This window comes from Aspergillus alliaceus (genome assembly GCF_009176365.1).
Source record: "Aspergillus alliaceus strain CBS 536.65 unplaced genomic scaffold BDW43scaffold_6, whole genome shotgun sequence".
Taxonomy (NCBI): domain Eukaryota; kingdom Fungi; phylum Ascomycota; class Eurotiomycetes; order Eurotiales; family Aspergillaceae; genus Aspergillus; species Aspergillus alliaceus.
This window is the reverse complement of record NW_022474689.1, coordinates 958,946-980,449: the sequence shown is the minus strand read 5'-3', so window position 1 is coordinate 980,449 and position 21,504 is coordinate 958,946. Positions and strand designations below refer to the sequence as shown.

Genomic DNA, 21,504 nt, shown 5'->3' with positions numbered 1-21,504 from the left:
CAAAAAATACTCGGTATCGTTCACTCGTAATGGTATTGACGTCAGCCGTCGAAGGTCCTTGGAGTGAATTCACGAGGCACAATACAAGGCTATTCTTGAATTTTGCTCCTTGTTTTTCCAGAGTTGTGCGCGCCGAAATGTTGCATATTCTGTACGGCAGTGGCGCAGCTATCGGTTCGGACCGAGAGTAAAGTGAAAGGCAAGAGAAAGACGTACGTCCACTCTAAAAAAAAAATAATAATAATAAAAATTAAATAAACAAATAGAAACAAATAAAGAGGGGATAGCAATGGCGAGCACAAAGACAAGCCTGTGTAAAATGGGAAAAATCACTTAACATCCATGTGCATATCTTGTTCTATACCTTCCAATCAAAGCGAGGCTACACCGTTTGACTGTGAGAGAGTTTATCTATGGTGAGCCAGACCAATGACGATTAAAGCTTCGGTGGCTCATTTAGGCATGGAAAGACCAAAATTAATAACGACAAAACAAACAAAATCAAGAAGCAAAAAGCAAAAGTAACTCGCGACAGGTTCACTATTGAGTGAGACAGGGCCAAACCTCAAATTACACCCTTGCGGCTGATAGTCGCGCAGCAACAAGCCCTACCATAGTGGGCCGGCCCTAATGCTCGACCCAAGAGTATCAATGGCTCGATATCAGTAACAGTTGATTTTCGTGATTGTGGCTTGTGTCGAGCCACGACAGATACTGATTGGCGAGTTTGTACAGAGTATCTCAAGCTGATACATATCTGACCGAACACACGTCAGACAGTAGTTGTTGATGTGAGGGAGGAGCAAGTAAGAGGGAACCGCCCTAGCGAGTGTCACGGATATTTTTTCTTTTCCCAGCCAATCGTGATATCTGTAAGCACGTGTGGAGTCCTGAAGTGATTGTGGATCCGCTAGAAGTGAGTTTCATCCAAATAGGCTCCCACCTCACACATCCCGAGGCAAACAACCAACCCGCTGATATATAGCCAGAAAGAGGGGGGGGTTGGGATCAGATTTAGAATGTAAAGAGCAACGAAAGTTAAAGGATAGTAAGGCAAACATTAGGCATTAATGGTCACGAGGCTCCATACGCAGGTAAGTTGCAAACAAAGGCGTTGCTCATGCATGCCGCCTTATAATAGGAGCGATTTATAGACTATCAGCAAGCCACGAGCACGTTGTCTGGCTGGCTGAGAAGTCAGGCATTTGTGAATCCGACTGGGCGATACGCTGCAATTCTGGGAAACAACCACAAGGGAATGATAGCCTGAGCGCGAACCCTGACAGCATGATTGACTGGGGTTAAGAGAAGGCTGAGAAGCATCGAAGGCGCATCGAAGGATTTGATGTGCACTTACCTGAACTGAGCCTCAGGCAGAGACTTCGTTGCACGAACGCCCTCCATTTCCTGGTAATTATTCCAACCCAAGATACAGTACGATAATACAAGGCTGGTACGCAACTCTGTTTTTGCCTTTCCCAATCTATCCGACAAACACGGGACGGTTTACTTGATTCACTTCCATTTTATTGAACTCGAAGGAAGGCTGAATATGGTAGTGATAACTGTGTAACATGGTTGAGTAATTCGCAGCACAAATGGTAATTTGTAATCGTGGGCTCATTGGTTTAACGGGCAGAAGATTACAGTTTTCTGACGAGGACCCCGGCTCTGGAGGCGCAACGTTCCATCCAGTTGGGAATGACTGGTTTGCATTGTAAATTATTAATTTCGGACCTTCTCTTTTCTCTTTGCTTCGGGCAGTCCGAACATAATCTCTGGCGGTGCCACCGGTACCTGAGTCACTTTCAAGTGGTGATGTATAAGACATTCAATCAAAATATTTGAGCAACGAGGGAATTTCTCTTTTCGTCAAATGATCTCCTGAAGATCAGAAGTTGCTAGGAGCTAAAATACACCGTCACTTGATAGTCCAGATAATACATTCGCTCTCAGTCCATTAAATCCGCAAACATTACCAAACAAGAACAAAGAAAGCAAGGCAAGAGAGTCAAGCAATGTTTCTAATCTCACAGACAGAATAGAATGTCCCTGGATTGTTTTACCTATGATAGGGAAATTGTTGTGCGATGACGCTACAGGGCCAAGAAAACCAGACCGGTTTGTTGCTCTGTATGGTCGTATGTATGGTATTTAACGGGCTAGCGTAATGACATGACAGCGAACGATGATTGTATACCGCGCTAATGCAGTTGATTGTGGTAAGATGGGTAACCACTATGCTGGGATAATCTCTCTCTTTTTTTCACAAATTTTTTTTAAATGAACTCCTTTTTAGATGCTTCTTCCGCTTCGGGTGGTGGGGAAGCACTTTGCGTGCTACCCTGTCTATGATGTCATCACAGTCTCGCATCATTTAATTGATCAACTAAAGCACTTAGTCTGTAGTTGACCCGGGTCCTACCAAAGTAAGTAAATTACCGATTGTGAGGAGGTGGGGTGTTGAAAAGAATCCACTCTGACTACATGCAGAATGAACATATTGAAACGCCAACAGCATTAATATACGCTCAATTGCGAATAAAATTATTAATAAATCTTTAACTAGATATTATAATTCGTCCTTTTAATATCTCGCAGAACATAGAGGGGTAAAATGGACCGCAAGAGATCAAACCACTCAAAGGAAGGGAGAGAAAGCCAAGGGAAAGAGAAAAAGAAAGAGGGTACCAGGAACTCCACAAAAATTATGATCAACTATGTCTGCCTACAGCGATATGGATAATGATAGGGAGCTAAACGACTGGAAAGGAAAAGCCAAGGGGTTTGCCCGTTGGATGGTGATCGTAGCCAGGGAGTCCTCGGATGCGAGATCCTCAGTGAAAGAATGGAAGGGGATTAGAAGCTGTCAACTTAGTGGTCGAGTGGGCCACCGTTTTGGAATCCTCCCCACGAGGCAGATGGCAATAAACCAATCACTGTTGTCGACTGGGTTCCCCAAGGATGGTGCCCGGCAGCGTTAGTCCACTAGTGCCTAAGGCTTTTTCAGGTTCTATCGTCAGACTACGCAAGGGTGTCACCACTAATGACGGTGGACAATTGGATGCTATAAGAAACCCCGACGACTGATCCTGCCCAAGACGAGTACTGCTAATGGGGTGGTAGACCGACCGGATAGGTAACAGGCTAATCAAATATGCGGATCCACCGTAATTAAATGAAGTATGTAGAAATGCAATGCTGAGACTTAAATTCCGTCACTATTAATGAAAGCAATGCTACGTTGATACTACTGTCTCAGGCAGTCAAGATTCAGAACCCTGAAAATTGCCCGGAATCTTGGTACCTTAAGTTTTAGCCTTCACTAGTACCAGGTCAGTAGCAAACACGGCCACCCTGGTAGCCGGTGCTCCCGGCGCGAATGAAATGATCCGCTACTGGTCACGGGCTCAGAATGGCCTGCTATCAAAGCGATGGTCTTTCGTGGCACGTCAGAGCACGGTTGAATGGTGCGTGTGGAGGAGGAGGTTCGGTTGGATTGGCAGTACGGAGAATTCCTACCTTTTCCCCCTCCTTTTCCCACCATCGATCATCATGATTGTCAGCGCGAGTTTGCCTGACCGGACTTGACATTCCAAAGCGGATGAGCCGATGGCATGATATTCTATTACCTACAGACAGACCTGCAGATACCAACCCTTCCCTGAGATTAAAATGAAGTAAAATAAAAAATAAACAAATTGTAAAGCAAGGAGCAAACGAGAGGTCATGAAGCACGCGAGACGGCGACAACCTAAAGCCACGAGCCCTATTTTTCCGTTCTGCTTCTCTCTGATCATCGCTGTCTATCGGTCGCATAATCGAGGAGGGGTCAAGGGTTTTCATCTTGTCTTTTCCCCTATGAGGTAACTACATATGTACATACGCGCAACTGAGTACATACAGTAAACGTTCTGAGAAGGTAACTACTACGAGCCTAGGACTCTAGGGCAGCCAAGACAGAGCGGAACAACACTCCAACGGAGGTTTAGGCCCCTTATCGCCGCTTCCTACAGACACTTAATTATAAATGTGTTGATGTACAGCCGCGTGCTGATCTTAGGGAGTATAGGCTGATATGCTAGAACTCCTTGCGTCATCATAGTATAGGTGAGGCCTTTAAGATTATCGGTACGGTGTTGACTGCTACCTTACACAGACTCCCGCCACAGCCGAGATATCATACAGCGATCGGTCGGGGGTTTGTCGGGTATCGATCTCATGACGATTAGTAGTGATGAATGGAATTGCCTACTTTGCATTCATACATATGCCCACATGCCCCGAGCACCCCGGGCTATTTTATTGAGCATGAATAGGAAATTTAGGATGAGACGAAGAAACAAGGAAATATCATTGTAGCACCTGCTAATGCATCAGGTCATTCGTATCCCAAAAATAGCCTGCCATTGGACCAGGAATCAGCCTTGTCTGGAAAAGGCTAATAGAAGCCCAAAATTGTGAGACATTAAGGTTGGCAAGCATACTAGTTAATCTAATCAGACTTTACCTGCTCCATGGAAGGATGAAAGAACCTTCGACGGATAAATGATATGGTTGGATGCTGGGCCGATAATGCCCGATAGCCGACAACATCATTTCTTCAGAGTCTATGTTATCGGTAGTACAGGCGAAAGAAAAGGGAGATGATGAAAAGAATATCATTCTTTATTTGTTGCTAGCCTACCTAGCCTCCTTCTCACTCATAGTTCCTTGATGTTCTACTCCATAAGTAGTAATCATACTATCCTTGTCAAAATCCACTGTGCTATATATCCAGTACAATAACAAAGATTGCCCTAGGAACCGGTCTGGTATGAAATCTAGAGGGGGAGGGGAAATTGACGATATTAGTCAGTCTAAAGCAAGATTCCATAATCCCACTTGTTAACGACTTTCCAATAATCTATGGTGAGCTGAACACGCAAATGGCAATGACAAGCAGAACAAGAAAGATAAGCATTGCCAACTCAGCAACATGGCTCAGCTGTTGTGCGGGGGTTCACACCCCACGATCCAACAAAATTTTCTTTTCCCTTACTTTTGGTAACTGTTTTGAGAGTCTTATGGTTGCCTAAATTTATTTTTATTTTTATTTTTTATTTTGATGGTAGACACGATGCATCTTCTAAACTGGTCGCATTGCTATCTGTTTCTGTTTTACTGCAAAGGGGCCTTGTCTGTGGGGGGAATACAGTACGGAGTACATCCCTTTTACGACCTGCTAGCCCCGTTCGTTAATATCCAATGATACAAGCTGAGTTGATGGAATGACTACCGGGTAGGAACCTTGTTCCTTTATTCTCATAGGGCAGAGGCGCAGAGAATAAAGAACATATATTTGGATCAGAATTCATTGGCCAATATGTAACATAGCTCCATGAGTTTAAGACTTCAAGTGCTCTAGCTATCCTCATTATCGCTTAAGTTGTAAAATCATGATCAGCCCTCACACTCAGTGGATGCTATCTGACCGCTCTTCTTGGGACGGTGAGGAGGTGCTGTGATACTAATACTAGTGGTTGAGAATGAGTCTTCAACATGGGCTAAGACAGTGAATGATAAGGCGCTGAGGTGGTAGCCCATAACTCACAGGACGATAGTGTATGTAAAAGAGTGTATTACTTGACATGAGGAGAAAATACCTTACTAATTACTAGCCTCCAAGATTAGTATGGGGCTAAGCCACTACCTATGAGAATCCCCCAAAGGATCTGCTGACTAGCGGTTTAAGATTCATCGTTTCATAATTCTTACCACTGCATTGTGACGATGATCTTTCTTTCCTTTCTCCCTTTTTCCGCAACCCCCCCCCGCTTACGATTCCACTGCCACTTGCCCTAGCCTCAGAGCCAATGCATAGGGCAAATCCATTACTAAGGTATGTAATAAAATTACCTGTCGTACAATTCATGTACCTCGTTCTTCCAGCCTTAAAAACCACCCCGCGTTCGGTGGTAATGGCTAAGCTGCTTTTTTTCAGCATACATTAGTGAACATCGGAAATGACTAATTGAGATAAAAGAAATATTTTTTTCTTCTCTTGGTTTTTACTTCTGTAGTGTTTTTTAGCCAGTAGTCGATTAGTTGTATCTATCCTTCCCGCGTACTCCCCACGCACCTGCAAACCTTACGTAGACGAAAGAACCACTCAACACTCCACTGTCGTTGACTAGGGATAAGCGGCTTCAACCGTCCTCTTTTTTTTCTCTGTTTCCGGCGAAACCGCCCTTCTCCTCTCCTTTCCCCCCTAAAGTTCTGCTGCTAGTACCAAACCTCACAGCATCGCACATTGAATTTCCGCAATGCGAAAGTACCCGTGATTTCTGATCATGATTGGATCTCAATATCCCAGTCTCCCGCCGATACTAGTAAGGCATGGATCAGGTGACAGGCACCCGATTGTCGGAACTTTTGAGTCATTGTACCATTGGACCAAACGACTCATTCAACCTGGATTCACGTCTTACACCCCCTAAAGTGCGGAGGGATGGCGTGCAGGTCTAGGTTGGTACATACATTACTTCCCAGATTCGGGGGAGCAACGCAGAGTTATCCACCAGGGATAAGGCGGTTTAGTTCCCATCACCTCGCACCTGAAACTCTAAAAATCGCAAAAGAATGAAGGGGACTCAATAGATTAGAGATGACGATGGACAATGGTGATCGCAAATGATCCACATACTTCTTCCCCGGAAGGACCGGCGTGTCGGTGCTCTCAGAATTCTGTAACATCATATATTTACTGGATAGGCAATTCGATAGTTGTTCCCTGCCGTCGGTGGATCGTTGGTGAGGTGAGGCATGCTTCGAATTCTTTCTAGCGTAGTAAGAAAGGTTGTAAGAAATGACATGGTGGATTCCTCCGTACTCCGTATCACCGCCTCCCCGTGTCTATGGGGAACGGGATTTTCTGTGGGGATTCTCTTTTTTCGAAAAAAAAAGAAGGGCATGCAATCTGTTACAGCTATGGGATGACCTGTATCCACAAACCGACCTAGCGAGTAAGTTGTACAGGCACTTTTCAACAGACTAGAGATTCCCCCCCCCCTTTCCTCCCTGAGGAATTTTTGTCGAAAGGCAAAAAAAAAAAAAAAAAAAATTAAGAAAAGTAGGTGAAACTGTTCACAGCCAGTGGGAGTGTGTCGGCCTGCAAGATTGACAGTGACATCTTCCAAGGGATGATCGTCCAATGGTATAGCAGATCAGGGCCTGTTCATTGTCAGTCATTTCATTGTTCTTTTATGGTACCCAAGGAAATGCACTCTCTTGCATTACAGGTCACGTTTCCGCGGCTCTACTTTTGTACTTGTTTAGATACATCTAATAAAGCAAATAACTTTCAATCATATGAATTCATAGTAGTACCTAGGCAGAAGCAGAAAGAAGGAGAAAAAATGAACATGGAAGTCAGCCGATTTGCAATGATTTTCAATATCAAGGTGATCCTAGATTTAGCCTGTTGAGTACTTAAAGGGCAAAAGGAAACACAAAAGGGGGGTAAAGGATAGATGATGGGGGGGAAAAGAGAGTAAAATAATACTAATAAAAATCAAACAAAATGGGTATAGAGGAGAATAGACAAGCTCCGAGGACCATGACAATTAGCTTCAATATTTTTTGGGCCGCTGTTGGTATGCATTGTGACCAGCTCACCCACAATGAGTTTCAAGAAAATCTGCCCAGCGATAACGGCCCAGTTTGATTAGACTACATACCGAATTTCATCCCTTTCCTACTCCTCATTTGAGTATATAGATCGTAAACTCCTCCCGTTCATCCGTCACTGCTATCCCGGGTCTTATTCATTAGGTATTCAGGAAGATCAAGGAAATAAGTGTCTTTGACCGCCGATATTTGTTTTCCCTCTTCTAATATTTTAGCCCTGGACGCCGCTGTTATCACCACTGCTGGCCACCACCATCATTCCTTATCTTCTGGTTATATCATCATTATTACATTTTTCGACGTTGTTTGGTACCGAAAAGCCTAAGCTGTGTAATTTTCATTCAGCCCTTGTCTGACTTGCTTGGTTTTCGTTTTCGTTTGCAACCTCTCGGTGGAGCCGTTGAGGATTTTTTTTTGTTTTAAAAAAAAGAAAAAGAAAAAAGCTGGAATACCTGGAATAAGGCACAGATTCCATTACCGTTTACCGTGCCAATACGTGTACTGCGGACTGTGACCATACTGCAATACCACCCGAGATACAGTACTCTGTACGTCAGTAAGCAGTACCCACTCCAGCTTTCTTTCGATTGAAACATCCAGTAGTTTCTTCCGAATCGAGGCTTCCACAATTCTTTCTCCCCAAATCTCCTTGTTTGTTCAACCTTCACTACTCGTCCAAATGGAAAAATCCATAAGAGGACTTCCGAATCCTTTTTAACACCTTTCAGTACCTTCCTCGGTCACTACTCCTCGCCTCCTTCACTTCCGCAATTTGGTGACTCGAATTTCTTTGGAGCACGCTGCTGGCACAGTCTTCTCGCCATTCGTCGCATGATCACCATTTCTTACTTACATCCTGGCGGCTTTTTTGTTCGCTGCAGGTCCTCTACGACGCTCCACGTAACCGTGCAGTATTACCTGGAACAGCGAGACGAAGTGCACTAGAGCATCGCAACCTTTGCGACTACTGAGCTGTGTCCAATCTCTGATTGCTCCCCCAGCGTCCTCCTTCTTCCTGTTTGGTTCGCCTGCATCACTGTGCTGGCAGGCAATCCTGCATTGCAGCTCGGATCCTCGTCGCCGATTCTACATTTCCCGTGCTGCAGCCTTTCCCAATTACTTTTAGAACCACACCAACTGACGCGAAAAGTGAATTTCTGTGCTCAATTACTCAAAGCAGAGGGGCTCTGCTGACAACTAAGCACATGCGCGGCACAGATTACACAGATTACTTTTTGTCTTGCATGGTTCGTTTCTATTAGTCCTTTCTATCTGTGGGCCACTATCGACCTTCCCTGTCAACACCTGGGAAAAAAGAAAAAAAGGGAACTGCTACCGTCGTCGCCAAACACAGCCAATTGGCCCGTCTCCGCACCTCTTCTCCTTCTTGCAGAAGGACAGCTTTCCCCGCGCATTGAGAAGATCGACTGTTGAAGAGGGGTAAAAAGCAGGATTTACATTGGAATTACAGGTTTAAGAATAAAATTTTAAAAAAAATCCCGCCGAAAGGGGCAGAGAGCTCTAAAAGAACGTGACGAAAATCGGCTCCGTAAGCAGGGAGCCAAGCCATCGATCATCATTCTGATAGTGTACACCGACGGCAGCGTTACCGATTGTTGCCCCGTGGAGCCACCGTTACACGAAGCCACTGTCCGTCACAATTGTTATCAGGAACCTGAATTCCTTTCCATCCCCCCCACCTCCTTGATTACCCGCGAGCGCTCTCAGGAAGGGCTCTTCGCATTGCATCAAAGGCTGGCCAAGATGCAGATATCAAAATCATAGCAATCCCGCTAAGGACGTGGCTTTTGCATCTGTCAGCCAGACACGTTCCCTATTTCGGCTCGTATTGCATTACAACCATAGGACGCTATTTCTAAACCAACACGACCGCTTCCTTACTGCTGTGCTGCTCATTCGTCCTTTGCGAAGTCCAGGTGACTCAGGCATTGGCACGGTTCACGACAGGTTGACAGTCTCACGACCCTGCAGCTGAGTGGTGTCCTCTTTGTAGGTACTCGCGATGGCCTACGCCGCTACCTCGTCGGCTTCGACCGTCAATGGCGATGCCCGTTCTAGCTTAAAACTCATTACTTCACCCTCCAATCCCCCCAAGCTACATCATGTCATCACATCTATTCCACCTGCCCTCAGCCCTTCAGCACCGTCGTACGCCTCTTCTCTAACTACCACTCCGAATTCTATCCGCCCCGCCTACCTTCCTTCAAATGCTTCAAGCCCTTCAGGCACACCGTTACAACTTGCCACAGACGGGCTCCGTGGACGCATACCTCCTTTCCCTACCATTCCCCCTACTACTTTCGAGCTCGGGGAGTCCGTGATGGCTGTCCCAGGGAATGCTCCTGCCTCTGGCTCGGGGGACGCAGTCATCTCAAATGCCAACAAAGCTCCGGGTTTGATGCGCAGAATCTCCCGCGGCGCCGCAAACAAGCTTACACGAAGGCGACAATCCGCTTCTCACAACGACAAGCGTGATCGCAGCTCTGGCCCTGTCACTATGCGCAGACGCAGTGACAGCAAGACTGGGTCTCAAAACGGCCGCGAGAACGCACTTGAATCTAGCAACGAGGAAGATAGCAACGATGCTCTTGATTCTCTCGGCGTTTGGTGCAAACCAGAGTCATCCAGTTTGCCCAATGATAATTTTATGACAGCCCCCCGCCATGGCGGCACAATTGCACCTAAGATTGATTCAGCTATCCAGCGTGGGACTGTCTTGACGAAAGTCACGAAGAAGCGAAGAAAGCAAGTTCGTTTCTTCTTGGACCTAGATGCGGGCAAGGTCTATTGGGATGTTTCAAATCCCACCAAACGGTTCTACATTGACGATATCAAGGAGATTCGAGTTGGTGTGGATGCGCGTAATTACCGCGAGGAACATCAGGTCCCGCAAGATATCGAGAATCGCTGGTTCACAATTGTCATTGCCGATGATGAACGGTCTAAGGGTCGCGCTGTCAAAACACTTCACCTTATTGCCCCTAATGATCATATCCTCGAGCTTTGGACGTCAACTCTTGAACATATCTCTCGATATAGGATAGGCCTTATGGCTGGCTTGGCTGGTTCAAGCCAGAGTGAGGCTGTCCTGAAAGCACATTGGCAGCGCGAAATGTCAAGATTGTTCCCTCATGGAGGTGAGCAGGAGAGTCTTGATTTTGCCGCTGTCGAGAGCATTTGTCGCAGTTTGCATATCAATTGCTCTAAGAACATGCTTCGTGCCCAATTCTCCAAAGCCGATGCCGCCGCAAACGGCAAGTTGAACTTCACACAATTCCAGAACTTTGTTGCTCGCTTGAAAGAGCGGAAGGATGTCAAGGAGATCTTTAAGGATAGTGCGGTAGATGCCAAAGATGGCTTAAGCCTCGATGAGTTCTTGGCATTTCTCCGCGACATCCAGAATGAGGACGTTGAATCGGACCGGAGTTATTGGGTTTCCGTTTTCGACAAGTGTGTACGCAAGTCGAAAACGCGTGTCCCAAGTATTCCAGAAGGTGAGGAAGAGCAAGTTCCCCGAATGGATCTGGACGCATTTTCTTCTTTCCTCGCGTCTCCGTGGAATGGAATATATGCCTCTCGTGCTCCCCAGTCCCGATTCGATCGCCCCTTGAATGAGTATTTCATCTCGAGTTCGCACAACACCTATCTCTTAGGCCGTCAGGTTGCAGGTGCATCTAGCACAGAAGCATATATAAGCGCCTTACAAAAAGGGTGCCGATGTGTAGAAATCGACTGTTGGGACGGCGCTGATGGCCGGCCGATTGTGTCTCACGGAAGAACCATGACCACTAGCGTTTTGTTTGCCGACTGCATTACTGTCATTAACCGCTACGCGTTCATCACTACTGACTTTCCGTTAATTTTATCCCTCGAGGTTCACTGCAACCCGGAGCAACAGCTGGCGATGGTAAAAATCATGAAGGATGCCTTTAAAGAGCAACTCGTACTGGAGCCACTCTTGACGAACAGTTTTGTTCTTCCATCGCCCGAGGAGCTTAAGGGACGCATTCTTGTCAAGGTAAAGACCTGTGATGAGATCCAAGAAGACACACGACAGGAACCAATTGGCGCATTTGTCGTCCACGGCCGGAAACGCAGCGCGAGCTCCCCCTTTATGCGTCCGACGGTATCCGAAAACCCTGCAATCACCAGCCTGCCTCCTCTGTCGAGCCCTCCGACGCTTGGGTTGGATACTGTTAACTCGTTTTTGACGCAAGATAGACGGTCATTTACAACTACCAGTATCAGCAGTGCCACAGAGGATAGCGATGGCGCTTTAGCGAGCATCAGGAAAGAAAAGAACAGGCGCCAGAAGAGCAAGATTACCAAACCGTTGTCGGATCTAGGGGTCTACACTCGCGGGTACAAGTGGCATAGCTTCTCGTCCGCTGAAAGTCAACGGTATAATCATGTGTACTCTTTCGCAGAGCGATCATTCGAAGGTATTTGTCGTGACTTCGACAACAAGGTTCTCTTTGAAAAGCACAACCGAAAGTATTTGACTAGGGTCTATCCGTCCGGCTTCCGCTTGAGATCTTCAAACTTCGATCCCCTTAAATTCTGGCGACGCGGCGTTCAGATGGCGGCTTTGAATTGGCAGACATACGATATTGGCATGCAAATGAACCAGGCTATGTTTGCTGCTGGGACCGACCGCACTGGCTATGTGCTTAAGCCGGAGTCTCTTCGCGCTTTGGGCCCATCTGATGAAGAGAAAACGAAGATCACGGAGCGAAAACTCGTTCGATTCTCGGTAGACGTTATCTCTGCCCAGCAACTTCCTCGCCCTCGCAGCATTGGCCCCGATGATAATATCAATCCCTACGTGGAAATCGAAATGTTCAGTGCAGATGATCGAGGCCAAAGCTTCGTTTTTGGTGAAGGTGGCATGAACGCGTCCGCCCGCAACGGCATGTCGGGTATCGGGTATCCACATCGCCGGCGCACAAAGATCGAGCAGAGCAATGGGTACAGCCCGATCTTCAATGATCGCTTTAGGTTGTCGTTGGAGACTAAATATCCCGACCTAGTATTCGTTCGCTGGACTATCTGGAACTCACAGGATGGGCGCAGTGCAGGAAGCAATAGCAGTGTTCAACTTGCCACCTACACTGCAAAACTCAGCAGCTTATCCCAAGGTTACCGCTACTTGCCTTTGTATGATGGTGGTGGAGACCAGTATTTGTTCTCGACCTTATTCTGCAAGATTACCAAAGAAGATCCGGTGTCTGTTCAGCGGCTTGATGCTGAAGAACTAAGAGCAGAGCGGATGGGTATTCTCCGACAGATCGGTCAGACTGTTTTCAAGCGCGCATCGTCCACGGAACGTGAGAAGAGCAACGAGATGTCAGCAAGCGCAGAGGATAAGGATAGCTCTCCTGACCTGACCCCGACTGTTTCTGCAGCGTCTACTTCATCATTGCCTCCTTAACCCTTCGGTCGCAAAATCATTTTCGTCACACCCAGTGTGGTGCCAACACACTACTTTACATTTTTCTTTCTTTCTCTTTTCCCTTCCACGCGTCTTTTACTATCTACGGTTTCGTCAATTTCAAAATCATGTGCAAATAAACGGAGCGGCGTTCTTTCTAACTTTCATTACATCTGTTGTGTCCTTCCCAAGATATTTTCTTTGGCTGGTTACTTTCGCGGGAGACTTTGGCGTTGCTAAGGTCACTGGAGGGCCTAAAAGGAGAATACCGTTATCTACTTGTTTATCTCTACTCTGTTATTAAAGGGCGATGCATGGTTGCATTGCGAGTAAGGTACGGGCACTCCTTGACCTTTTCCTTATTTTTTTCTGCCTTGTCGTTTTCTTCAGTTTTATCTTGCGATCGGATTACGTCTGTTCTATCTAGCGATACCCTCTACCTTTGCTCTTCTGTTGTGTGTTGCATAGTTGTGCACTTACTCTACTTCTCACGATGTTCCTTTTTCTTTTGTCTGCAGCGAATCTTGTCCATCATACTCTTTTATTTATTTGTCTTCAGGGTTTGGGGTTAGGGTGGCAATTCACACGTTATCATCATCATCATCGGGTAGGATGGCAGCATTCAAGGAGTCAGCAGGGAATGATTGCATCTTTGGTCACAATTGGTGGGGGAATACATGTACGAGAGCGTGGATTGAAGCCAACACTGATATACTGTCTCAATCCTGTCCCATCGCTCTGAGGGTTCTAGATGAATCTCCGGCATGAGGCCAGGTCATGTCTATCTTTACACTTCTTATTCTTGTTTTAATATTAAACGTGCGCTGGGACGCTCTTTTCATATCAGGCCTTTGCATCACAATGATTATTATTCCTCCCTGTCTTTGGTAAACCAGATATTCGATTTTGATGATATATTTAGTAAAATAGATAAATGGTGCGGTAAATGATTAGATCGATTGATACCGTCACCGCCCTCGGAAAGGCAACGTGACGACTTTCGGCCTCCGCCTTCGTAGCATCAACATTAGACGCTATATACGGCACACAATCAATAACTACAATTGGCAATTGTCCTCACATTTATACGCACCATGGATCCCTTTTCGGCAGAAGGTGGTAAGTACAACTGTGTACCCTAAATTGAGACCATTGTCCTCTTAACTTACGTTCCCCCCCTCCATAGAACTCATCAACATTCACAATGCCTTCCATCAAGGTCAATACCAAGAGGTAATTGACCTCGACACATCGGCCCTCTCCTCCGAGAACCACCTTCCAGCTCGCACTCTACAACTCCGTGCCAAAATTGCCCTAGGCCAGACCGACCAGGTCCTCTCCGATGTCGACGGCGAAGAAGACACCCCCGACCTTGCTGCAGTGAAGGCCCTGGCTCAGCAGACAGCCGGCGATAGCGAGTCCGCCCTCCAGCTCGTACAGGACCTGGCCGAGAACTACCCTGATAATGCTACCGTGCAGGTACTGGGCGGGACAGTACTGCAGGCACAAGGACTGGGCGAGGAGGCTTTGGCTTTGTTGACGAAGCACCAAGGGAATCTTGAAGCGTATGTTTGAGATTGAGCTCCCTGGGCGATAATAATACTGATATGTGATATTGGGGGTTGTTCAGTGTTGCCCTGATCGTTCAGATTCATCTTCAGCAGAATCGTTCCGATCTCGCCCTCAAGGAGGTACAAGCTGCCAAGCGCTGGGCTCAGGATTCCCTCCTTGTTAATTTGGCCGAGTCGTGGGTTGGTTTGAGAGTTGTATGTGGTAGCCCCTACCTTCTGTATCCCCATTGCTTTTGGAGGGGTGGGTTAGCTAACAGGTGGGCTTTTGGTTGTGTAGGGCGGCGAAAAGTACCAGTCTGCTTTCTATGTTTTTGAAGAACTGGCTGCTGCGCCTAGTACATCTGCTCCGCTCTCAATTGTCGGTCAGGCCGTGGCTGAAATCCACCTTGGCCGGTTACCGGAAGCCGAAGCTGCGCTGAACAGTGCGCTCGAGAAGTACCCGGAGGACACCGAGCTCATCGCCAACAGCATTGTGCTGAATGTGTTGGCTGGAAAGCCGACGGAGGAGTTGGAGACGTATGTATCCACCTGCTGGTTTTTTTTGTGTGAGGCTTTGTTCCATGCTAATAGGTAAATTTCTCAACTGCAGACGTTTACAGAAAGCACAGCCATCGCATGCTCTCTTGGCTGATATTCAAGAGAAGAGCGCGTTTTTCGATACCGCTGCTGCGAAGTATGCGCCTAGAGTGTCATCTTAGATTCCTTTTCACTTTTCTTGTTTAATAATTCTCCTATGTACGGTTTCTATTTTCTTTTCTTCATGCGCCTTGTCCGATAGGGTGTTTTGTTCCCTTGATGATTCATATGACAGGCGTAGCTATTGTATTCTACCAGGTATTGCCGACCACCGCTGCCTTGATTCCAGTCCATTTGCTATCGTCCCAGTTGTGGAAATCTGATTTCATGATAAACATTAATATTCAAAACATACATGATGTAGTTGATTCGTGTCTCTCCCTTTCACTTCTGGCCTGCACACCCACGCTAGATACCCAAGTGTACATACAAAAGATACAAGGATCATCTGATAGCTGCTCACAGCCAACGCACTAAAGACGAGACCGCAACCACTCTCTCAACCCACTTCCCTGCTGCGTCTCACGTAGAAAACTGGCCCCGTACACCGGTGCAACATGAGTTTCCCCATGTGCCACAACATACGTCGTGTTCGGTACCACCGCCTAGACCGAGCCGAGTCCATCCGTTAGCATGGACATCGTATCTTCCTTAGGTAAGGAACAAGCATTGCAAATGTATAACATACCCGAAACTTCTCCACAAACGCATCAATCCTATCAAATAGCACCTCGTCCCTCCCCGCCAAAAACAACACCTCCTTCACCTTTGCCCCCCTCCACCACTCCCCTGGCGCCCGATTAGGCTCGCTCCACGCATCCCCCTCAGTCCCCTGCTCCCCTAAATAAACAGTAGACCAGGAATCTAGCACCTCCGCCCCAATGACATCCTTACCCCGATTCTCCCGCATAGAGACACCCTCATGAGCGAAACTCACCCACGGCGCAAACGCAAAAACCCCCGCTAGCGGCGCAATATCGCCCAGCGGGGTGATTTCCGGGTGCGGATGCGACAGATGCAGGAGGACGGCTAGGGCCAGATTCCCGCCTGCGGAGTCGCCGCCAACGATGACGGTGCTCGGATCGCGGTGGGTGTCGGTGAGGATGTAGCGGAGGGCTTCGACGGCCTGGCGCAGTTGGGTTGGGTAGACGGCGTGCGGGGTGAGAGTGTACGTTAGTAGGAAGAGGGCTATATCGTGGCCTTCTGCATTTAGAGTGTTGATTAGGGTGTTGTAGAAGGTGATGTGGCCGGGGGCGCAGGCGAGGGCGAATCCGCCGCCTTTTGGAGGTTCGTTGGTGTGTTAGTGTATAGTATCTTCTGAGTTTCATGCCTTGTACAGTTATGGGGCATATTCGGGGTGATGGGAGGGAAAGGGAAGGACAGTTATACCGTGGTAGTAGATGATGACGTTCTTGGCATTCTTATTTCCTATCCAGTGGCCTTGGGCACCATGTTTGAGAGGGACTGTTTCTGGTTGGTGGCCCTTCTTGTTTAGGGATGTCTCGTAGATGGAGTTTGTGGGTCCGCTTAGGTACCTTCGTTGTAGATGCGTTAAGACACATTGAGTATAGCAATGCAGAGAGAGGGTGTGTACTGAAGCTGTGCTACGCTAAATCTATCGAGCATTTTCCTGATCGCTGCGTTACCAATGTGAAGAGCGTATTCTTTTGCGCCACTTTCTCCGCGGAAGATGCCTGTGACAGCGGTATAGAGCACAGAGCCCAGGACGGCTAGCTGGCCGGGAATAAGATCCACTTTCTCCCAGAGGGAGAGCGACTGGGGTCTAGTGGTCATGGTGGGGAGTGGGTGGTTTGGGTAAAAGGTTGGTATGAAAAGTGGATTGTAGGTGGCATTAAAATGTATGTCGTAGAGAAGGGAATGCCGGGAGCTGAAGGGCTGAAGAAGCCTAGACAGACGAAGCCTTTACTAGTAGAGGAAGTTCCCCGCAGCTGCAGTAGGAAATCCACTGCAGAGTTTAATGTTAATTGCTTTTTTTCATTCTAACCTCGGTTGTTGCGGGCCGAGTGCATACCAGTCCACCTTTGTTTGAGTTGAGGGCCGGGGAGAATATTAGAGGTCATATTGTAGTCATTTTTACATACATTCGTCGCGGTTGATTTAGTTTCCGTTCACCATATCTTCCTTACCGGTCAAGTCACAGAATGCCTTGAAGGTCGTAAACACACTCTCCTCGTCGCCAGTGTTCTCGATAATGCACTCCGCATCAGCACCGACAAAGAAAACATAGCCTTCCTTGACTTCCTCGGTCTTGTGGCCAACGGTGATCTTTCCGGTGCCTCCGGTGCAAATCAAGATGCTAGGTCCTCCCAGCCCATCGAATGTAGCCTTGGCGCTCCTTCTCTTGAGTTCAGTCTTCACCACGCTGAACTCCTCAATCGGAGGGTCGTAAAGAAGGGACGCCGATCCGCTGGAGTAGGCGGGGGCATTCAGAATCACATACGGATACTCCTTGGGCTCTAGCTTCTGTTCCTCAATAGGAGCATAGGAGTACGTCAACATGTCGGTCAGGGTATCCACATCCTTGAACTTGGGAGTAAAACCCGCGCGGACAACATTGTCAGAAGACGCCATGCACTCGATAATATCTCCAGAAACGTAGGCGTGAATGTCGTCGGCTTTCAGGAACATGGCCTCTCCCGGTGCAAGCTTGACAAAGTTAAGGAAGAAGAACACAAACAGGCCGATGTCATTAGGGAACTGTCCGTTGAGACGAGTGATGACAGTAGCCAGTTCCGCTGGATTGCTCGGGTTTGTCTCCGGAGTGCTGGCAGATGTAGCGAACGTGTCGGGAGAGTTCTGGGCCGCAGAGACGAGCTCCTTCGTAGCGGCCTCAATGCTCTCGGACGACGAATTCATCAGTGCCGTGAACACGGTCTGCAAAGCGTCCTTATTCTTCTGCGTGGCTGTGGGGTCCTCCGATTTCTCAGAGCCCTTGACTGCGCTCAGGAACTGGTTGACTGCATCGGTGCCGATCAGCTGACGAAGAGGAGCCACGGCGTTGAGGAAATGTGAAATCTCTTCTAAGGGGCGGAAACCGCAGAGTCCTTCAAACGGCGTGATCGCAATGGTCATCTCGGGTTTGTGGTTGTCATCTGTAAAGATCTCATTAGTAAAGCCGGAATATCGGCGGATGTTGCGGTGTGTAGGCTTTGGTATTCACCTGGGTAGTTGCGAGGGTCTCTAGCGTGGAGCTTCTCCGCGAGCTTCTTGTTCGGGTGGGCTTGGATACTGAGCGCTTTGTTGACTGAAAGTACCTTGAAAAGGAAGGGGAGCTTCCCGCCATATCGCTCGCTTACTTCCTTGGATAACAAGGCTCGGTTGTCCTGGACCATATCGAGGAGTGTTCGTTGGGTCTCGACGTCTTTCGAAGGGAGGGAAGGATGTGTGCCCATCCATAGCTAATTTTTGAAAGTTAGAGATCGCTTGCTGTGAGTAACGAGTCATGAACTGACCTCTGCGTAGGGCTTCTCGGATTCTATGGAGAAGTCTGGCGCAGCTGTGGTAGCTGCATACCGGGCAGCTGCCGATTCATGGCCAATCTTGCCTAAGACAATACTCAGCAACTATAGAACCAACAGGATGTAGGGTTGTATATATGCACCCCAATCATAGCTATTGACACCTGTAATTTGTACACTGCTATTAGCTTAGACTGGGAAAAGTGTTATGAGACTATCATACCACACTGAAGCCGGAGTAGTGGCACCTGCATTTTGTTAGAGCGTGACGTAACGCGGGAGCTGAAGAAGGATGGATTGAGTGAATGAATTGTCAAGTAAACAGAAGAGATTCGGCAAGAGCGCCTTAAAAGGGCTTGATAATTCACTCAATGAGTTCAGAAATCTCTGTCGAAAAACACCCCAACACTTCACAGGGTTGTGGAAATGATCTGTCTCTTTAACTTCTCCCCGAGAAGAGAAGACAGCCCACATTCCCTCGCTGCCCCTCCATTAATCAGAGCAAATCGAATTATACCTGATTAGGCTGGCCGGAACCGTTCCCGTGACCGAAATGGAAGCCACCAATTATTGGCCCGCAAAGCGCTTACCGCTTAACCGCGATGCCAGCAATAGGCGCCATGTCGGGGAACCATCATTATCATCATTATCAATATCATTATCGTCTCCACGCCAGTCGGAGCAGCCAGACGAGCCCGTTACTGAAGATACTCCAAGCTCGCCCCTGAGCTCCTTCAGTCACCCGCACAGCCTCCGGCAGGGCGCGGCTCGTGGCACGCGAAGTGCGCATCGCAAAGAGCTTGTCTCCGCTTTTGCCTGGGAGGCCTTAGCCATTGAGAAAGCGAGGACCGGGGAGCTTCCAACCTCATCCGGAAACAGTAAAGGCCAGCAACAACACCCAGTTGCCGCTGCACTTCCAAGGACACCTCGAGTCAAGATGTCACGGAATCGTCCAAGGGGCCCTCCCGTGCCTAGAGACAATGGTCTTGCGGCCAATGAGGAGACTGACATGTGGAACAAGATCCTCCAGGACCTAAGGAAGGCAAAGGAGAAGAACGATAAGCAAAAGTCATTAGCCGAGCAGATATCCACTTTAAATGAGAAGATTGGCAAAGAGGGTGGGAGTAAGTATTGATCCTCTTCCTGTTTCTTGTTGGCTCTACATTGGGAAATGAGTATATGTGGGTTACCTGCTATTATGAATTGTTCCGTGACGTTTAGATTATACCCTGCTAATTAAGCATCAAACCAACATTAACTACCCTCACCCCCATTTTCTTTCCTTTTATCTTCTTTTTCTTCTTCTTCTTCTTTTTCTAAAATTATATTCAATGATGTATGTTAACTGTTGCACACAGGACCAAGTCTACACGAGCATAATCAGCTGGACAGTCTTTACCGGCAGATGCTCAAGCTCTGTGAAGACGAGAGAGCCATTCTTCAAGATGAGCCGAGTGATGTGATCAAGAACTTGGGACTCCTGACAGCACTTCGTCAGGCATCTGAAGCAGAGGCGCCCCTTAACCGTGCGGCGTCTCTTGGGAAGTCTCGTAAGAAGAGAAATGATATGGATGGGTCAGCTACGGACTCGCCGGGGCCTTCGGGTGCCTCCCTGTCCGACAAAGCCAGCCGTATCAAGGGAGGCATCCAGCGTGGCTCCAGCGTGTCAAGTAACCAGGCTCGTGAGAGTCGCGAAGGTCGAGATGTCCACATCAAAGTGGAGGAAGGGGCGGAAGGCACTAAGGGTACACTCGCGGAGCGCAGCGGACACTTAGTGATTGGCGCAGAAGTTGTCTTCAAGCATAACAAGAACAAGCAAGGGGTTGAAGGCGAGGGGATCCAGTGCATCATCAAAGGGATTTCTGGCGATGGGCACAAGAAGCGGTATGGCATGACGTCCCCGTGCGTCCTTAGCTCGGAACTGACCGATACTCCTTTCAAGGTATGATGTGCAGGATCCTGAGCCGAATGAAAATGGCGAACAGGGCGCGGTTTACAGAACCACCGCTGTATCTTTAATCCCAATACCGCAGATTGGAACCGCATTACCAAGTTTTCCGGTAGGAAAACAAGTTTTGGCAAGATACCCGGATACTACGACCTTCTACCGAGCCGAAGTGATGGGCTCCAGAAAGGACGCCTATCGCCTCAAATTTGAAGGTGAAGAAGATGACAAGGAGATGGAAGTGGACCGTAGGTTTGTCCTCGACATTCCCGGGAAGTAAAGGCAGCAGGGACGCACCAAAGATTCCGAGGGAAAAAGTGAAGTTAAAAAAGAAGAAAAAAGAAAACAACAACAGCACGAGCACGACCACCATCTATTGGAACCGTGAGTATTCGGAGATTATGATGATACCCTTTGAACTAAATTGATATAATCCCAAAGAAGGAGCCGGGCACGGCATAGAAATGTCCTCGCTATTGACTGTTGGTCAAAGTTAATTCGCAGTATTGGATAGAATTGCCTACTACCTAGCTAGCACCTATGGGAATAAATGATATTGATCAAATTGACTAATATTATTTTATTTTACTTTCTACTTTGCGCATTAATTTCCTTATGATGCTGGTTTTAAGGTAGGATTCTGTTTCTATTCTTTCATGTGATGGTAATTTGTTAGATAATCTTGGATACAGTAACATAGAACTACATGGAGCATTCTATAGGTTTAAAGTTCGGTCCGCGATGAGGATGCGGCGATAAAACTGGGATCGCAATGGGATATAAATGAGAAATATGGGATTGATGTTCCCATAT

General features: G+C 47.6%; 6 protein-coding genes across 6 annotated transcripts; 3 read left to right on the top strand and 3 right to left on the bottom strand.

Annotated features, from left to right (window-relative positions):
• Positions 1–3,589: 3,589 nt before the first annotated feature.
• BDW43DRAFT_265409 (uncharacterized protein) lies at positions 3,590–4,209 on the bottom strand. The gene is made up of 2 exons (XM_032040786.1): positions 4,173–4,209; positions 3,590–4,110 (listed from the first exon to the last, which is right to left on the bottom strand). Exon 2 carries the CDS (start codon positions 3,798–3,800, stop codon positions 3,633–3,635), a length of 168 nt encoding a protein of 55 aa, XP_031904241.1. The 5' UTR covers positions 3,801–4,110; positions 4,173–4,209; the 3' UTR covers positions 3,590–3,632.
• A 5,482-nt stretch (positions 4,210–9,691) lies between these two features.
• BDW43DRAFT_297723 (putative 1-phosphatidylinositol-4,5-bisphosphate phosphodiesterase Plc1) lies at positions 9,692–13,120 on the top strand (the record flags this gene model as incomplete). The annotated part of the gene is made up of 1 exon (XM_032044438.1): positions 9,692–13,120. One exon carries the CDS (start codon positions 9,692–9,694, stop codon positions 13,118–13,120), a length of 3,429 nt encoding a protein of 1,142 aa, XP_031904240.1.
• A 1,041-nt stretch (positions 13,121–14,161) lies between these two features.
• On the top strand, positions 14,162–15,604 carry BDW43DRAFT_265402 (putative Coatomer subunit epsilon). The gene is made up of 5 exons (XM_032040785.1): positions 14,162–14,239; positions 14,307–14,685; positions 14,751–14,886; positions 14,969–15,207; positions 15,281–15,604. The coding sequence occupies exons 1-5, from the start codon at positions 14,215–14,217 to the stop codon at positions 15,387–15,389; spliced, it is 888 nt and encodes a 295-aa protein (XP_031904239.1). The 5' UTR covers positions 14,162–14,214; the 3' UTR covers positions 15,390–15,604.
• A 20-nt stretch (positions 15,605–15,624) lies between these two features.
• BDW43DRAFT_322718 (putative 6-hexanolactone hydrolase) lies at positions 15,625–17,223 on the bottom strand. Its single transcript, XM_032049616.1, has 4 exons — positions 16,862–17,223; positions 16,657–16,802; positions 15,956–16,545; positions 15,625–15,872 (listed from the first exon to the last, which is right to left on the bottom strand). The coding sequence occupies exons 1-4, from the start codon at positions 17,059–17,061 to the stop codon at positions 15,741–15,743; spliced, it is 1,068 nt and encodes a 355-aa protein (XP_031904238.1). The 5' UTR covers positions 17,062–17,223; the 3' UTR covers positions 15,625–15,740.
• pmi1 (mannose-6-phosphate isomerase pmi1) lies at positions 17,224–19,149 on the bottom strand. The gene is made up of 5 exons (XM_032039206.1): positions 18,970–19,149; positions 18,890–18,910; positions 18,741–18,832; positions 18,449–18,686; positions 17,224–18,380 (listed from the first exon to the last, which is right to left on the bottom strand). The coding sequence occupies exons 1-5, from the start codon at positions 18,998–19,000 to the stop codon at positions 17,386–17,388; spliced, it is 1,377 nt and encodes a 458-aa protein (XP_031904237.1). The 5' UTR covers positions 19,001–19,149; the 3' UTR covers positions 17,224–17,385.
• A 267-nt stretch (positions 19,150–19,416) lies between these two features.
• On the top strand, positions 19,417–21,257 carry BDW43DRAFT_265391 (SAGA-associated factor 29 family protein). Its single transcript, XM_032040784.1, has 3 exons — positions 19,417–19,870; positions 20,105–20,630; positions 20,689–21,257. The coding sequence occupies exons 1-3, from the start codon at positions 19,684–19,686 to the stop codon at positions 20,969–20,971; spliced, it is 996 nt and encodes a 331-aa protein (XP_031904236.1). The 5' UTR covers positions 19,417–19,683; the 3' UTR covers positions 20,972–21,257.
• The last annotated feature ends 247 nt before the right edge of the window (positions 21,258–21,504 follow it).

Bases quoted from the DNA above. Each gene is read 5' to 3' on its own strand.
- BDW43DRAFT_265409 (XM_032040786.1), bottom strand. From the start codon at position 3,800: ATGATCAGAGAGAAGCAGAACGGAAAAATAGGGCTCGTGGCTTTAGGT.
- pmi1 (XM_032039206.1), bottom strand. From the start codon at position 19,000: ATGCAGGTGCCACTACTCCGGCTTCAGTGTG. The intron at 18,833-18,889 runs GTGCATATATAC...GTATTGTCTTAG, and splicing joins TGTCAATAGCTATGATTGGG to GCAAGATTGGCCATGAATCG. The intron at 18,381-18,448 runs GTGAATACCAAA...AGATCTTTACAG, and splicing joins AGACCCTCGCAACTACCCAG to ATGACAACCACAAACCCGAG.
- BDW43DRAFT_322718 (XM_032049616.1), bottom strand. From the start codon at position 17,061: ATGACCACTAGACCCCAGTCGCTCTCCCTCTGGGAGAAAGTGGATCTT. The intron at 16,803-16,861 runs GTACACACCCTC...TCTACAACGAAG, and splicing joins TTTAGCGTAGCACAGCTTCA to GTACCTAAGCGGACCCACAA. The intron at 15,873-15,955 runs GTATGTTATACA...GGCTCGGTCTAG, and splicing joins CGTTTGTGGAGAAGTTTCGG to GCGGTGGTACCGAACACGAC.
- BDW43DRAFT_265402 (XM_032040785.1), top strand. From the start codon at position 14,215: ATGGATCCCTTTTCGGCAGAAGGTG. The intron at 14,887-14,968 runs GTATGTGGTAGC...TTGGTTGTGTAG, and splicing joins CGTGGGTTGGTTTGAGAGTT to GGCGGCGAAAAGTACCAGTC. The intron at 15,208-15,280 runs GTATGTATCCAC...TCTCAACTGCAG, and splicing joins CCGACGGAGGAGTTGGAGAC to ACGTTTACAGAAAGCACAGC.
- BDW43DRAFT_265391 (XM_032040784.1), top strand. From the start codon at position 19,684: ATGTCACGGAATCGTCCAAGGGGCCCTCCCGTGCCTAGAGACAATGGT. The intron at 19,871-20,104 runs GTAAGTATTGAT...TGTTGCACACAG, and splicing joins GATTGGCAAAGAGGGTGGGA to GACCAAGTCTACACGAGCAT. The intron at 20,631-20,688 runs GTATGGCATGAC...ACTCCTTTCAAG, and splicing joins GGCGATGGGCACAAGAAGCG to GTATGATGTGCAGGATCCTG.